The 18,341-nt window shown below is 35.4% G+C and overlaps 1 protein-coding gene and 1 pseudogene across 18 annotated transcripts in view; both read right to left on the minus strand.

The window, feature by feature from the left end:
• AHI1 (Abelson helper integration site 1) overlaps positions 1-18,341 on the minus strand; it is a 233,719-nt gene that overhangs the window by 175,734 nt on the left and 39,644 nt on the right. For all 18 annotated transcript variants that reach the window (XR_005353529.1, XR_005353532.1, XM_038526072.1 and 15 more), the window contains 5 exons: positions 15,812-15,944; positions 11,987-12,110; positions 6,732-6,961; positions 4,204-4,310; positions 978-1,096 (listed from right to left, as the gene is read on the minus strand). Coding sequence is in view for 16 of the 18 variants with exons in the window: in XM_038526072.1 (XP_038382000.1) it covers positions 978-1,096; positions 4,204-4,310; positions 6,732-6,961; positions 11,987-12,110; positions 15,812-15,944 (713 nt within the window). In the remaining 2 variants the exon portion in view is untranslated. The remainder of the gene's footprint in view (positions 1-977; positions 1,097-4,203; positions 4,311-6,731; positions 6,962-11,986; positions 12,111-15,811; positions 15,945-18,341) is intronic.
• On the minus strand, positions 1,469-2,004 carry LOC119870734 (annotated as a pseudogene).

Raw genomic sequence — 18,341 nt, forward strand, 5'->3', positions numbered from 1 at the left:
GTTATTCTGGAGGCAGTATAACTAGATTATAAACTCCTGATGAACTACTCTGAATTCTCCAATTGCACTGATGCCTGTATCCTAAACAGCTCTGCATAAACAATGAAGTCCTTACCAGTTAGCCCTACAAGTGAATTGTAGAATAAACCAGTATAGATCACATTTTCCTTTCTAAACACAATAATGAAATCTAATAAAACTAGAGTTCTCATTTGTTTCATTGGTATGCTTAACACCAAAACAAAAGCATACCAGAAGACCATGCTGTTTTTTTCAGAACTCTGCTTCTGCTTTTTATATTTAGGAAATTTCCTTTTTTAATTTAGAAATAAAACAAAATAAGGAAAACAAGGATATATTGATCAAAAACCATCTCATTCTGTTACGATATTATATCATAGTACTATGCTATACCATTATCATAGAGATAAAAGATAGTCTAAGGCAAAAGTTTCTTCTTTTTAAATTGTAACAACAGGGCAGCCTGGGTGGCTCAGCAGTTTAGCGTCTGCCTTTGGCCTGGGGCGTGATCCTAGAGTCCCAGGATCAAGTCAGGCTCCCTGCATGGAGCCTGCTTCTCCTTCTGCCTGTCTCTTTCTCTCTCTCTCTCTCTCTCTCTATCATGAATAAATAAAATCTTTAAAAAAAAAGATTTAAATTGTAACAACAAAAAGCAACTGACTATATTTCAGCTCCAGAACTATTCACATTTTGAGCCAGAAAATTCTTTGTGGAGGGACTGTCTTATAAACTGTAGAATACTTAGCAGTATCTCTGGTCTCTATCCACTATATACTATCTGATCTCTATTCACTAAATACTAACATTCAAAAATGCCTTTAGACATTGTTAGACGTCTTCTGAGAGGACAAACTGTCTACTTGAGAACCACAGCTTCATTTTATACATATGAATTAACTCATTTCTTATTCTATGAGTCAGTCAGTATTGACCTGTCAATACTGAAATATACTTACATTCGGAGATCCATAATTCTCAAAGTACTGTCTTTGGTATGGATTAACAATCGTTTTCCATTGGGATGAACCTCCAGATAACTTATGGGAATCCCCTTAAACTCACTCTCTTTAATTTCCTAAAATGATTTAAAAAGATTATAAAAATATTATCACTTAACAGATTGTCTAATATAAAGCCCCTTTTGGAGTACAAAACTAATTTAAGGAAGTCATTTTTTATCGTAATTTAAAGTATTTTTTTAAATTGTTAGCAAAAAGAATTCCAGTAACTTCACTTACAGGTTGAAAATACAGCTGACAGTATGTCTTTTTTGATTGTTATGTAATACCACATTTAATTAGTATTTCTGTAATGTATTCCCAAATAAGCACTTCATAAAACACAACTTCTTTGTATTTTCTTGCTTACCATCATATAAGAAAGCTGCTAATCTTTATGACTTCAAAAGTTAGTACAGAATTGACTTTTAAGTTCTATTTCAGTCTAAGATTATGTCTTCATGCATTTATCCCCGCGTTGTCCTAAAAAAGGTATGGCATCTTATTGACATCTTATTCTGAGACCATGTAATTTAGATTGTAATTTTAGGGAATTTTTTTTTTTTTTAAGCAACAAGAATCATTTCTTGCATCTGAAGTATTCTGTGATGACATCCTTGGTCTGAGACTCTTTGCCATAGTCCTTAATCACCACACAACTGCAACCAACGACTTCATGGAGTTTTCCCCCCTCTGTCAGTTTCACAGAGGTCTACCCATTCATTCCCTTAGTTTCTTCTTGTCATCAACCTTAATTAGGTTGATTTGGTGTTCAGCACAAAGAGCCTCCACCAACTTGACCTACAGAGGCTCATCAGAGTTGGATGCAAGCACACCTAAGATGGGTCTGGCACTTGTCTAAGGCTTTGACAGCTTTGCGAATCCACTGTGCGAGGCCATGGTGGACAAGGGTGGTCTTCAGCACCTCCTGTCAAGTAGCATTAATGACCACTACAGCTCCAGCAGCAATGCGTTCCTTGGCCATGGTGGAGGGTGGCCACAGGTGGAGCCGAATCTTTAGTGCACCTGAGCCTCCAGCATTTTTTTTTTTTTTTTGATAATTATTTAAGGCAGCTATAGAAGATGCCTGACTTAGGATGTCAAGAAAGACCTATGTACTGAAGGAAAATCTGCCTGGATGAGCCACACATAGCAAAAATTACTAAAGGTCCTTTTTGTGTGGATTACTAGGAAAAAAGGAAAAAAACTCATAAATACAAAACTGTTTAGACTAAAGTCCAGAGAGTCAGAAGAAAGTCTGCTTTAACCTTCAGGCAGAATAGTGAATTCTTTTCCTTTGATGACCTGTTAGCATGCTTTGTCTCTTTCTCTGAGAGGATGTTCCTCCCCTTCAGAGGTAGTTTGCCACCAGCAGTGGTGGAGAACAAACTGCTATGATCCGAGTATCAACAGCTGAGCCCAAGCTGCAAAGCCTGCTGTTAGCTGCTTTTCTAAAGTTACAGAAAAAAAAGCACTGACAGTACACATGGGGTAACGTTATAGTGACTGAACTACAACAGTCTGGGGATGCGATGCACTGCTGGGAGTCTGAGCAACACACAAATGCAAAAGTGCAAAATCAAAACACAAAACTGTCTAAAAAGTGTTGGGCATGAAATTGACAAAAGTGCCAGCAAATTTAGCATTTGTAGTATCTGTTAGTGACTTCCCTTTACTTTTCTTTATCATATTCACACTCAAACAAAAAACAAAAAGCCTTAGTTTTGAAGTCCATGTCCTGTGTGGGCCATAGCACATGGACAGGTCATCTTAAGGGACAGGTGAGTATAATTTAGCATTTCTCACGCTGCCGGCTGAAGAGAACTAGGTAAGAAATCACAGTCTACAGTTTGTCCTAGGGCATTAGCTCCTAAAAGAGACTCCAGCTCATTTCCTAACTTTTTATTTTGGACTGTCTCAAGTAACCACCAGGCGGCAGACTTTGAAGATAAGTTTGCCTTTTAGTTACTATATTGAGGTAAGGAAACAAATTATTTTTAACACAAATAGTAGAATCTGCACTGTACACTCAAATTAGTGGAAAAGGTGCCTTTGGAGTTTTGCCAATCCCTTAGGTATATAAGTAATTAGAAAGTTCTTTTCAGGGGATCCCTGGGTGGCTCAGCGGTTTAGAGCCTGCCTTTGGCCCAGGGCGTGATCCTGGAGTCCCAGATCGAGTCCCGGATCGAGTCCCAGATCGGACTCCCCGCACTGGGCTCCCTTCTCCCTCTGTCTGTGTCTCTGCCTCTCTCTCTCTCTCTCATGAATAAATAAAATCTTAAAAAAAAAAAAAGTTCTTTTCAAAATGTGTGAAACTAGGCTACAACATGAATCCTAAGCCATCAATTCTTAATCTGACAGACTAGATAAAAATGACTAAAAATAGAACAGTTTTAAAAATAGAGCTGACAGATTCAACAGATTTAACTAAAGTTTGTACAATCCTTTATCACTTACGGTGTCTTTTTCTCAAACGAGGACAATTGTTACAAGAACAAAAGTACAGCATATAAGACAGAAACTATATCAACTTACGTAAAACAAACTCAGGTTTAATAATTCACTTTGTGTTTTTAGTTAAAAAATACTGAATATGCACCAATAAAATTGCTTAATATAACAGCCTTAAAAACCCTCTACACCAAAAATGAGAGTTCGTTCATTCCTGCCTACTTAGTACAATTCAAATGTAAAGAATTATTGTGAATAAATGATAGACCGACTCATATTACATACTTTTGATTACATAAATGTGAAAGGCAGCACTGTTAACAAAACATTGAGCACACTGGTTTTAGAGTAATGTTATGGGGTAAAAAAAAAAAAAGAACATGAATAGCAGAAAATATAAGGTATTACTTACAGATGGTAATATAACATATTCCTCACTTTAGCATAATTCCAGCAATGGATCATTGAATGTCATATCACAAATTACGGTTCAAAAATAAGAAAGTTAAGTTTGGCCAAAATTAAAATTTTCTCTAAGTTGCTGTGTCATCAATTAGCTATCAGGAAGACTACATAATTAATCAATGATAATTGACTTTGCTGGGGCTGAGAAAAACTTCATTTTTTTTGAGAGGAGAGAAATAATGTCCTGATGTCTTATTTCTAAAGTCATTAGGTTCAATTTTTTCTAATTTCTTTAATTAATTCCCAAATATGAAATATGATTTTATACCTTATTTACACTCCAGTGGCGCACTGAATGTTTCACATCATTAACTTTGACATAGGTATTCCAAACAACAATCACCCCTGTGCAATCTCCTGAATACATGTGATGACCTATTTAAAAAAAAATAAAATTACTCACGAATACTACACATAGGTAGAAACAAGTAATATGAAATCGGGAAAACACATCCTAGTATAACAAAGAATCAGAGGGCTCTTAAATGATATTTTAGTGGGATCCCTGGGTGGCGCAGCGGTTTGGCGCCTGCCTTTGGCCCAGGGCGCGATCCTGGAGACCCGGGATCGAATCCCACGTCGGGCTCCCGGTGCATGGAGCCTGCTTCTCCCTCTGCCTGTGTCTCTGCCTCATTCTCTCTCTCTCTCTGTGACTATCACAAATAAATAAAAATTAAAAAAAAATTAAAAAAAAAATTTTAGTAAAAAAAAAAAAAAAGAAGAAAAGCACAAAAAATCCCAAATACAACTAGTAATCAAATTCCAATTATCTTAAATGAATTCTTCACTCTTTTGAATTAGTTTTGATGACTTATTTCCCTTTGTCACTTATGTGAATTTGAATACAAAAAGAAACGAGCATCTCACTACATTTGTAAATGGTTCAAATTCTAAAGCCAAACAAATAATTTTAATTATTCAATACATATCTGTATTGCCCACCTTTATTAACCTACATAATCTGTTTTATACTCCTGGAAAAACACCTATATTCTAATATATACTGTTAGCAAAATACCTGATACTAGTAGAAAGTTAATAAACGATCAGGGAATGAATAAAATGATAAATAGCAGATGTTCCAATTTAACATAAATTCTTAGTCAAACCATCTTATAGTTGAATGGGACCTCAGAGAGCATCAAATTCAACTTTATACCCACTCATGAATATCTTCCACACCATCTTGAACATATGGTTGTTCAGTAACTGTGAACTTAGTATTTTACAAAGCAGCTAGTCAATTGATAAACTACCCTATATACTAGAATGTTCTAATTCTGAACAACAGATATCTGTCTTCAGTGGCTTTGGTACCATCTCTACCTACTGGAGCAACATAGACTGATTATTTTTTTGTTTCACATTTGGGTATCTTAGTCAAATATTTGAAGAAATTCATCCCTCTTTTTCAATTTGAGCTATTTTTACCAAGACAAAGTTTGCACACCTTTCTATCCTTGGTTGACTTTTCCTTTTCTGACTTCTTAACATCCTTGTAGTAAACTGAATATATTAGCAGTACTGTCATTTTTATCTGGACCCTATCCTAATTAATTATAGTTCTAGTCTACCTATCAGTGTCTGAAATAAAGTAAAGGTGACTATATTCTCATAAGGGTCTGTGGGGAATAAGTTAGTTTACACATGTACTTAAAACATCACAGCACACAGCAAGGACTCCAGAAATATGCGACTCAGCAACCTCCAGTCTGGGAACTTATGTTAAGAAAATAATCATACGGATGCTTGGGTGGCTCTATGGTTGAATGTCTGCCTTTGGCTCAGGGCGTGTGGGCTCTCTGTGGGGAGCCTGCCTCTCCCTCTGCCTATGTCTCTGGCTCTTTCTTTGTGTCTCTCATGAATAAATAAATAAATCTTAAAAAAAAAAAAGAGAATAGAATCATAAACAGTGCAACAAAGCTTTGTATATATAGAAAGCTGTACATACAGCTTTTATATATACTTTTTTGTGTATTTTATTCACAGAAATCATGTTCATGGTAGGAGAAAGCTGGAAACATCCTAAGTATTGCCAATAATAGAACATTTCTTAAGATGCAATCAGACAACTATATAACATGTACCTGTTAACTGTTACCTGAATGCAAAGGTGCCCAGCACACAGTGCCCTCAGTACATAGTATAAATACAGGTTTCCCCTGCTATCTATCTAATATTCTTTTGGCATTTCCCCCCCTTCATCATTTTAACCTTTTAACTCAAAAGCCACTTAAGAGAAACCTACTGAAAAAGAAAAGAAAAAGAAAAAGGAAAGAAAAGAAAAGAAACTTACTGAGGGGATAATCATCAGTCCAATGAAATATACTTATAAAATTTGGTATCTGACTGGTTGTTACAGCAAAGATTAGTTGAATCTAAACGTTTAAGATTTAATGACTTTAATGATTTTTTTAAAAGATTTTATTTAATTTCTTAGAGAGAGAGCATGCACAGTGGGGAGGAGAAGGAGAGGAACAAGCAGACTCCATGCTGAGCGCAGAGTCCAATGTGGGCTCAATTTCATGACCCTAAGATCATGACCTTGAGCCGAAATCAAGATTCAGGTGCTTAACCAACTGAGCCACACAGGCACCCCAGAATTTAATGATTTTAAAATTACAAACAAAATGCCCTCACTGCTAAATCTGTGCCTGTGTTTACAATATGATCCGCAAATACACGTAAATCTAAATATGTACAATCATAACACACAAAATCCCTTCAAGCTTAGAAAAATTCTTAGTGAACAAAATATTTTTAAAAATTCTTCATTTGGAATATGTTCTGACATACCTTCAATATCAAAGCAGAGAGAGTTGATGAAACTCCTGTGTGTGTCAAACTGTCGGATCAATACAGCAGGATTCTCTCTCATATCAACCTTCCATACCCGTATCACAGAATCATAGCATCCGGTAACCACCAGTTCTTTGACCACAGGATGGAATTTGGCAGTGTAAACAAAGGAGGGATGAGGTAAAACTCTGAATGTATTGCTATTATTTATTTCATTTTTCCATATCCTAGAAAAGGATAGAAAGTTATATATTGCTTCTGAAAGGCAGAAGTTTCTAAAACTTTCTCTAAAGACCAGCACAGCCAGTGGAACTGAAGTAAGCAATGACAATAACCAATGGTAAACTAAATTTCGTAATAATAAAAAATAATGTGATCAAATATTTGATGGCTGGAGTTCTGTACATCTTGACAAAGCTATTTCTTAGTTATTATCAAGTATAATGGTTAATTTGTCTACTAATTTTAATCTATACTGTAAAATGAAAAATTATATTTGGATATATATTTTTAAAAACCTATTTTTGACATTGATTAAACACACACTGAACAGTTTGGTAAAACACTGCATTTAGTACATTACATACAAAAAATAAAATATAGGAAGAACTTTATTCTCTGCTTAGGTTGTATATATTGCTTTTGCAAAATGCTCACTAGTAGAGGTTTAGAGAATAAGATAATCTATTAACTTTTTATTTGTAATTTCCAAGCTTAGATAATGATCACAATCTCAAAGTCTTAAAAGCTATACTGAAATTACTATATGATACCTGAATAAAATAAGATTGAATTAATTATAATATTTTGATAATCATATAAGGTTGATTGTATTAATTATAATATTTTGATATAATTTGATAATTATATTTTGATAATTATATTTTGATAAATCTAAATATGTACAATCATAACACACAAAATCCCACCAGATAGAAAACAGACTACATTACAGACTTGCATTAAACACTCAATTTATGCTTAACAGTTTTACTATCTCTTCCTCTAAATAATGGATAATTTTTAAAAAAGTAATATTACTGTCATTGCTACAGTCCTTACAAAAGAGTAAACCCTATGAGTTAAAACTGTTATGTTACTCTGCATCTCTAGTCAGTGCATAAAAATAGGCAAAATTTAGTAACAGAAAGGTATTAAATGAGTGTGAAACACTAGATTTTAAACAGTTTGTTTAAATTATTAGAATTAGAAAATATATTAATTTTTAATAGGGGGATTTTGAGTTCATTCTTTTAATCACAACCTAAGAACTAAAGCAAATTAAGTCCTTTTCAAAATTATCGATGAAAGAAAAAAATACAGTTGCCATTTAAGAATAACATTCTATGAGTTTTCTCAGCAGCTGCTTCAAATACAGGATCTGATCTTCAATTACTAAGAATCCAAACTAATAATGAAGGAAGTGAAAGAACATGTTTTCAAGTGAAAATAAAGCACGTGTGTCACTGCATAAACACTTTTACCATAGTAATACTTTGAATGAATATATGCTACATGAAATACAGTACTTATTGAAAGAACAAAATCACTAATTTGTAATGAAGATTGTTAGAAGAGTTTTAAAAAATTAAAAATAATAAAAAGAATATAGTTTAAAAGATTGTTAAAATTTCAGTTGCTTGCTTAAAAATCTTAGTATTATTATTTGAAATAATATACAATAGGCAAGAACCAGTGGGAGTTACTCAGGAGACACTACTAATACTTAACGAGGAAGACAGAAGACCCGGCCAGAAGCCCATGCTTCTGCCACTTGGAGCATTAGCAACTCTAATTCTTTTCCTCTAATTTTAGCTTATTCAAAATCTTTACCTCTTTCAAAATCTCACTCTTTTTGGTTCTAGCCGCAATGTTTCTTCCTTCACTTAGTTAATCTTATACAAATAAATACTTTTATGATACAAAGAGCCCTCAAAGAGTATCAATCTCAAAGACACATAAAGAGGTATATTTTACTACAACATAGTATATGCTATGTGGAAAAATCCAAGAGATTTTTAAGAAATGGTTAAAACTGAGCTGGTTTTTAAATGATGACTACGAGCCCACAGAGGCTCACAAAAGGCACTTAAATGTTTGCTGAGTGACTGCGTTAAGCAGGAAGCCCAGAAAAAGGGCATTTAAGTACAGGAAGAGGAGGCATGGAGAGATACCAAAGAGGGTAAGATGCTAAGGGCATTTCAAAAAGATTGTGTGGGTGAGGCTGAGGGTATATGGCAAGTACACAGGAGACGGATGTAGGGTCAATGAGAAACATGCCTATTATGCCATGCTAAGGAACTAGAACATTTTCAAAAGGGTGATGGGAATCAAAGACTTTTGAAAACCAGGGCAGTATGAAAGATGGTTGTGGAAAGCTGGAGGAACAAAAGGCTGAACAGTGGGAAAGGTCAGCACCAACAGTTTAACCAAGAGGCAGATAGCAAGTATCTGAATGAAGGTAACAGCTGTGAAGATAGAAAGTGTGACAGAATGGGGAGCCTTTTAGGAGGGCAAACTGATAGACTGTGGTATTGCTTGGATATGGGAAGTTACAGTGGAAACAAAAAAGAAATAAGTGCTACTCTGAGTTCCTGCCTCAGGAGAAAGGGTGGAGGTCATGAAAAAAAAAAAAAAAAAAAAAGAAAAGAAAAAGAAAAACCTACAAGAGGACTAAAAAAGGAAAGCAAAGTTTGGCGATATTAGGAAGTCTGGGTTTGGATCTGGGGTGCTACCAGCAGTCCAGAGAGAAGTGTGTAACAGTAAGTGAAACTCCGAAAAAAAGTGGGCACTAGAAGTCAGCTCATATAAGTGAGATTCAAAGCTGGGGAAGAGGAGAGAGACCAAGATGAGCACAGCAAACCAGGGAAGATGATCAAGTAGGAAGATTCTGGGAATAAACATCTATAGAGAACAGGCAGAGGAAGAGGAACAAGAGACAGAGAACAAGAACTGGCCAGGCTCATAAAAGGCAAAAAGAAGAGGCTGTTGATAAAACTATTAATTTAAAATCTTTTAAAACGGATCAACAATTAATTACTGTAGTGAAAGCAAACAGGATAAGGACCAACACTGGCCACCAGGTGTGAGAGTCAGCAAGAAACTGCTGAGCTCTTAAAGAAGGTTGCTCTAGCAAGGTAGAAGTGAAAGCCAGACTCACTGGGTTGGGCTAAAGATCATGTGTGTAGAACATTCTTGATGGTGTAGAAAGAAAAATAATATGATAGTATGAAAACCAGGAAGAACTGAGAAAAAGATTTCTTAAGGAGATTCGAGCACATTTTTAATATGAGACGACAAAATCAACAGAGAGAAAGATATAGAAGAGACGAGAGGGGTATAGGAAGCAGAATCGTAGATTGAAGGACTGAGATTAAAAGCACATGTCAAGGAGTGGCCGGAAAGGTGTCTTTACCCATACATCTTTGTTAGGAGCCACAGAGATAAAGCTGGGTACATTTATAGATACTGAGTGGGAAAGCAGAGGGAGATACAGGAAGTTCATGTCTTGTTTAATTTCACTGTAAGTTGAAGGTAGCTAGTGAAAGTGGGAATATGTAACTCCACGGAGGGAACTCCAAGTGCTGTAAGGATGTGCTACCAGAAGAATGGGAAAAGATATCTGAATAAAGATAAGGAAAAAGCTTGCTCAGCTGTGATGGGAGCTCAGGTGATTTCAAGACTTGAAAATCCACAGTCAGGCCTTGCAAGGTTATGCACTATTCTCTAGTACAACCCTGCATCAGATAGAATGGCTATGCTGAGAGGGTCCTGGAGGATGCTGTTAGGGGGACTAACAGCAGGTGCCCAGCTACAGAGGGAAGGAAATCAAGTCTCACCAGTTACTATCTTCTGCATTTAAACAGAAACAAAACAGTGATGACAACATCTTAATCCATTAGACATTTTATATTAAAAAGGAAGCTGATAAGATTGACAGAGGGGACCAAGGCACTAGAAGCGTCTGTTAAAAAGTGTGTTTAAAAAGCCAGAAGCAGAAATACAGAAAAGTGAAGTCAGAGGGTATCCAGAACTACTCTAAATGTCAGCTTCTCGGTGTACAGAGATAACAAATATTTATGTGTATCCACTCACATTTGTTGGAATCAAATTAAATTACATATATAATATAAAGCATCTTGAAAAATTACCTAATATATGCAAGGTAGAACAAGCAGCTAAAACAATATCAAGGAAATTTACAAAGTAGCTTTTAAAAATTTTATTATGATACTTAATAAAAGTTGGAAGGGATTAAATTACTTTATGACTGACATTCTGAAAAATGCAAATATTGACAATCTATAAAACTCTTAAAGCACAAGGTACATATTCACTTACACTTACAGGTATCCCCTGTTTCTCGAAAGTTTGCATTACACCACTTTGTTTTTTACCTAAGACCTACATTAGTACCTGTTTTCACTAACCAAAAAACCTGAAGAGAATTTCTTCTTTAAAGAAAAAAAGGAGAAAGCAAAAAAAAAAAAAAAAAAAAAAAAAAAGGGTCCAGCAGTTGTTTTGCAGGGAGTCCTTACAAAGGCAGTGCACATCCCCAGCAGCGAGAGTGGCACTGCCATGTTCTTCCCCAGGTACTACACTCAGCACCTCAACTTCAAGTTGCCATAGCTCTAAACTGTGAGCATTTGTGCTCTATCTCAATTTATTTTGTGCATCCCTTAGCAAGATGTGTCCTACGGTATCAAAAACTCCAAAGGAGGTTATTTTTTGGGTCTGGGAACACTTAAAAAAATTTCCAAATCAATTAATAGTTAATTACTACTTCACTTTATGCCATTTCATCTTAGGAAAGGTTTCATAGGAATGCTGTACTTCTGTACAGCAGAGGAAACCTTTACTTGCCCCATACCAAGCACTGTGCATCACTGTGGCCTGATCCTTGCACACAGCACTGAAGAGAGAATCCCTACCATTTAGAGCTTATATTCTAAGAAAAATATCAATTGTTTATCTTATGTCAAACAGTGTACAGTATTAAACAATGTACATAATGTTCATTTAAGGACATGGAGAACTAGAAGCATTCCATATTACATAAATAAAATATACTTAATAAAAACATCGTCAGGAAAAAGTCTTCTACTACTAGTAATTAGTCTGTATGACAGTTCCTTGATAAGCAAAATATTATTGAAGCATAAGAATAGTTGTATCACTTTATATTCTCTTTGTTTTCCTTGATGGCAAACAACATACAACATATACAAAAAGTACTTCTTAAGTATACTAACCTGGCAGTGCCATCAGATGATGCAGTAAGGATATAACGATCATCATTTGACCAGCAAAGATCATAAATGATATTGAGGTGGCCACACAATTCTCTCATGAAACGCCCAGAAGGAATTTCATATACTAATGAAAATATTCAAAAATTAGTGGGTTTCTAGACAGAGTCCTTAATCCAGTAATAGACAAAAACACAGCTTATAATAATTTGCATACAAAGCAAGCATTAAGAATATTATCACCAAAGATATTTTCAGCATAAAAAATGTCAAAGTCTACTTAAAAATAGTGTTTATTTTCTCAAATACAAGAATTTACACATATAAAATTTTACAATATGCTACAATTATTCACATCTCTTCAAAGCAACTTTCCTAATAATTGCCGACAATTTATTAATCAATTAATAAACCACATTAAAATTGCAATTTACTTCAAAGATTCTATAATTTGGGCTTTCATGAATAAGATTTTACTTTACCTAAAAATCAATTAAATTCCAAACAAAATTTTAATTATTTAGAGAAGAAATTTAAACTGTGCTATTGTTAGAAAAAAAATTCTTTAAAAAAAAAACAAAACAAAGATTTATTTGAGATAGCTAGAACACAAGAGTGAGCACACAATGGGGGAGGGCAGGGAGCACAGAGGCAGAGGGAGAAGCCTATTCTCTGGTGAGCAGGGAGTCCAATCATGGCTCATCCCAGGACCCTGGGATCGTGACCTGAGGCAAAGGAAGATGCTTAGCTGACTGAGCCACCCAGGCACCCCTTTTTAGAAAATTCTAATACAAAAATGATATAATTAGAGAATTAATAAGATCCAATCTGATAAACAAGGCATTCTGGTATTGCTATAAGTTAAGTTCAAAATGAAATCTTCAGATAGTGACTTAATTCAGAACAACAAAGTTTGCAAGTCTCTACTTCCACCTAGTGGTAAAACCAAATGCTCTTTAAAATACTAAGCAGTACAGAATTGCTTCCAGAATAGCAGGAGGACCCCAGAGTATCTGCTCCCTGATAAAAGCAAAGAGAACACTGTAAATATTATCCAAATTAACTTTTTCAGAGCTCTAGAAATTAAATAAAGGCCTGCAACATGAGGAGCATTTATTCAAGAAAAACAGCTTAATCTTGGTAAGAACCAGAGCTTTGTGGTGTTTTAACTTGCCATGTTCCCATTCCCTTCTCCCAAGCTCCACAGTAGCTTTAGAAACCAATAGCCTCACAACTTAAAGCCAACAGCCTAGCAGCCATGGGATGGGGCAGAAGAGGTAGGAAGCTCCCCCAAAACCCCAGCCCCAAGACTTATCACTATTAAGACAGCCTGGCACTGGGGGTTATTCTGTATGTTAGTAAATTGAACACCAATAAAAAAAAAAAAAAAAAAAAAAAAAAAGACAGCCTGGCAGGCAGTTCCCTAAACAGCTCCATTCCCAGGGCTAGGCTTTATTTCACCTGCCTCAGAGCATGCTCTGTGTGAACAGCCCTAACCCTAGGGTGCTTGCTGAAATACTCAGTGGCACAGTTAACTGAGCAGTGATACCAACTGAGGCTAAGGAGAGGCTGAGCAAAAAAATGTAAAAGGAAAAAACTTGAAATGAGATGTCCATAGGGGACTTTGACAAATTCCAACAAACTCCTGAGAACCCAGCAGGACATATGTATGTGAACCAAAGACTAGAGGCCCTCTCTCACTCTGACTGACCTGAGGAGGCTCTGTGCAAACAGGAAGTGAAGGCTAAGGCAGAGGTACAGACTGCTTGCCGCGAAGTGTTAAGAGCATATCCCAAAACACCATATCCTTGTAAAGGTTGGGAGATCTATTCACTCAAGGTATTTAGAAAATCTTCACCATAGCTGACCACCAAGTTAACTGAAAAGAGACTTCAGCAACAACAAATCCGGAGTGGGTGGGTGGAGAGGAGGCGGAAAGAGAGGAATCTGATGTCCAGACCTGCCACACATGTAATATGGACACATGAAAAAACTGAAACAGTCAAGTATGGTCATACACAGGAAACAAGGCAGTCCACAGAAACTGTCCATGAGGAAGCAAAAACATTGGTCTTTCCAGGCAAAGACTTTAAATCCACTCTTACAAATATGTTCACAGATATCAAGAAAGCCATGTTTAAAAATTAGGGTGTGAGAATAATTCTCACCAAAAAAAGTATCAATAAAGAAACAGAAATTATAAAAAGACCAATAAAAATTTTAGAATTGAAAAGTATAACAAGGGAAATAAACAATTCACCAGAGGGGCTCAATAACAGATCAGAACTGGCAGAAGAATCAACTTGAGGACAGGTCGTTTGAGATTATGTAGTCTGAGGAACAGAAAGAAAAAGAATGAAGAAAAAGAATAAAGCTTCAGAAACCTATGGGACCAAGTGTACCAACAGAGATGATGAGAGCCTCAGAAGAGAAAAAACAGAAAGGAGAACAATCTGAAGAAATAAAGACAGAAAACTCCCCAATTTTGTGAAAAACAGTAATCCACACTCCAACAAACTAAACAAATTCCAAGTAGATAAAATAAAAAAAAAAAATCAATTTCAAAAAAAAAAAAAAAAAAATTCCAAGTAGATACATCATAACCGAACAATCAGAAACCAAAGACAAATATTCTTTTTTTTTGAGAGAATATCTAAATTTATATAGCATTTTGAACAAGATTTTTTTAAGCATAAAGTAACACATATTTATCACTGAAATGCTGAAAACATAAACCAGAATGAAAATAACTTTCACTGCCCAAAAGAAATAAATTATTCTGGAGCATGTTTTCTAAGAGTCATTTTTCCTCCACGCATGTTTCAGTGAATTTTTAAAACAGCATGATCATAATCAAACTACACAAATCATTTTGTATTTTTTTAAAGCTAATATTATTTCATGAGGAGGAATATTTTTTGAATAAATGCTAATCAAGCCAATTAGGAGTCCTTGCTGAAAAGAGTAAATCATCAGAAATAAACTGTGTGAAGCTGAGGGAAGTTCAATACCATATAGCACTTAGGGCACATGCTCATGAGGAGTAGGCTACTTCCTGCTGGTTTTCATTATTATGCAAGAAACAAGGGAAAGTATTTAATGCCTCTCAGTCTAAAAGAATAGGCAGTGCTCACATAAAAAAAATCTCTTCAGCTACAGAAATTTTTCTTTTTAATATAGTTTTCCATATTTTTTAAAAGCAATCTGAAAGTGGGTTTTTGGCCTCTCTGCTGCCTTCCCTACTATAATGAGAAATCCTCTAGGTACTCCTGCACTATTACCATTCTAGTAGATACGAAATTGGAGGGCTTTCATAATTTAAATTATCACTGCTATCAACTGACCACAATGGGATAGAATTCCTCATGAAGTTTATTAATCTCTTCATGATTCAAAATGTCTGCATTTAAAATAGAAAATGCTTACAAAAATCCTCTTGCATGTTTTAAGAATAAGCTTACCATCTTATTTGATTATTCTCATCCTACTTCCGAAATATATTTTACAGAATATTGTAAAATTATTATTAAAAAACTGGGGAGGGGCAGCCCCAGTGGCTCAGTGGTTTAGCGCTGCTTTTGGCCCAGGGTGGGATCCTGGAGACCCGGGATTGAGTCCCACATCGGGCTCCCTGCATGGAGCCTGCTTCTCCATCTGCCTGTGTCTGCCTCTCTCTCTAGGTCTCTCATGAATAAATAAGTAACATTTTTAAAAACAAAAACAAAAAACAAAAAACTGGGGATTACTCAAATTAAGATTTCAATGAATTTTAAAAACCAAAAATTGTCCTCATAGACTTCAATTAGATTAAACAGAATTGTTACTAACAGATAATTGGATATCCGTCCCGGCTGGCACAGGCTGCTGCTAATATTCTTCCATTATGAGAGAAAGCAAGACAAAAACATCCTCGTTCTCCTGCATTTAGTGAGAAGAGGTGCTTGTTTGGAATACGGCAAGCCTAAAAAACATACATTAAAAAAATAAATTAAGAAATATTAAAATATGAAGGCTAGTTGTTAATTCAATTACTGCAGTGGGTAGAGCTTTATTTTTTTAAGTTTCTTTACTGTGATTCAGAGAAAGAGAAAATAAACAGAACGATGGAAAATTATAGTAAATTATTTTACTTCCTAAAGAGAGAATCAGTTCTCCATAAAATAAAGTCAATTTATACTCCATGTCTAGCTAGTACTTAATTTATCTAAAATATGAATAGAAAATTTCAATATCTGGTACTCTAAAGCTGACACAATTACATGCACACACTATATATAGACACACACACACACACACACACACACACACACACGTATCACATCCTTATTCCATGTCAGCACCTAATAAGTGATTTCTGCTGAGCCATAAACTTGTTCTGAGACCATAAATGCCCTTTAGGGCCTAACTTAAGTCTGGGATGTATGAATATTCATTTCTCTTTCTTTTTAGGTCATAAAATAACTATCATTTGTGGCTGCCTTCTGAAAAGTATTTCAAAGTAATCAATCACCTCCTGTTGGTTTCTCATTCACTAATTTCATTAAAATTTCGTAATTTTTATGATTTCCTTTCCTGTTACCAGAAGAAACCCAAACTTTCCATGTATAATATCTACTGTAGAAAATACTTTTTTTTGTCTTAATTCTACCTCTTCCAAATTTCAGTGAGCCTTAGTTCCTGGGTTTATTATTTCGAAAGTTCAATTAAACATATATTGGTCCTTTACTATATGCAATGAATGTGGTACTTCCTTACAAATGTCTTTCCATATATTCATCACAGCACCCTGTAAGTAACTATTATTTCTATATAAAACTAATAAGGATTATTGAGAGGGTCAAGCCCACCTTACTGGGTCTAGTCAAAGATTCTTAGTTCAAGAGTTTGCTTTCTAGACCAGGTGTTTCACAAGTAGCATTAGGATTCAGCAGCATTATTATTAGCAGGAAACATTATAAGCAGCTACTAGGAAGGTAAAACATTCAACAGACATTTATTAGGTGTCCACAAGGTAGGGGACACCATGCTACCCATCTTTTCCCTTCATTCTCCACCCAGATGATTTAGACAAAGAAGAGAGAAATAAAAAGATGAGAAAAAATTGAAGGAAAGGTTAGGTTTTATAAGCATGTGCTGCTGCTTGCTCCTAGAGCAGGAACACAGAAAACTCTGCCTCACCACCGAAGCTAAAAAATCACTGATGCCACTATCACTTTCTCTGTTTGCCCAGGATTTGACACTGTACTCAGAACAGACACTCAATGGACATTTAATATAAAGGTCCTGAACACATTGGGGACCTTCTTTCCCCTTCTTTACTATCTTGCCAGTCATTACATTGTGCTTGTTCATTCTATCTCTCTCTTGCATTCATCTCTTATTTTTCATTTTTACCACAATTATTCCAAGGTTAGACAGACCCTTTTCACCTCACTACTGACTATAGCTACTATCTTGACAGTTTCTCTCATTCTGATGTATCCTATCTCAAGATCTCCAAAATGCCACTGCCAACATTAACATGTTCTAAAATACGACTATTATCACACTTCTCTCCTACTCAGACTCTCCATTATTTCTCATATCTCACATGAAGTATTAGGCTACCATTAAAGATACTCCATGATGTGGACCCAATCAATCATATCACTTTACCCTCTTATACTACTGAATGTTTGGATAAAGTAAGATTTTGGATAAACTGCTCAGATGTACAATGGCTCAGATGTACAAAATGAACCACTCTAATTTTTGTGGAAATAAGTAAGAGGTTTGCAAAACTGTATCTGCAATGCTTCTCACCACTGCAAAATAAGTTAACCAGAAGGAAAACATTAGTAAAAGCTTAAACACTGCTCAACTTGTGGTAGAAATATACATATATGTATTTCCATCAAAATGTGATTCAGGAAAAAGTTGAGGACTATAAAAAAATCTCATGAATCCATTAAAAAGATCTATTTTTTTTTTAAATTTTATTTATTTATGATAGTCACACACACAGAGAGAGAGAGAGAGAGAGAGGCAGAGACACAGGCAGAGGGAGAAGCAGGCTCCATGCACCGGGAGCCCGACGTGGGATTCGATCCCGGGTCTCCAGGATCGCGCTCTGGGCCAAAGGCAGGCGCCAAACCGCTGTGCCATCTATTTTTTAATAAAATCCATTTTACTAAGAAAACCCATCAGTGATGAGCACTAGGTGTTATGCAAAGCTGAATTATTGAAAACTACATCTGAAACTAATGATATACTATATATTGAATTTCAAGTAAAAAAAAAGAAAACCCTCTTAGGACATTTACCTCTTAAATTATCAAGAATCTGTTTTTTTTTTTTTTTTATTGCTGTTATGAATTGA

The sequence above is a fragment of the Canis lupus genome, chromosome 1 (genome assembly GCF_011100685.1).
Source record: "Canis lupus familiaris isolate Mischka breed German Shepherd chromosome 1, alternate assembly UU_Cfam_GSD_1.0, whole genome shotgun sequence".
Classification (NCBI taxonomy): domain Eukaryota; kingdom Metazoa; phylum Chordata; class Mammalia; order Carnivora; family Canidae; genus Canis; species Canis lupus.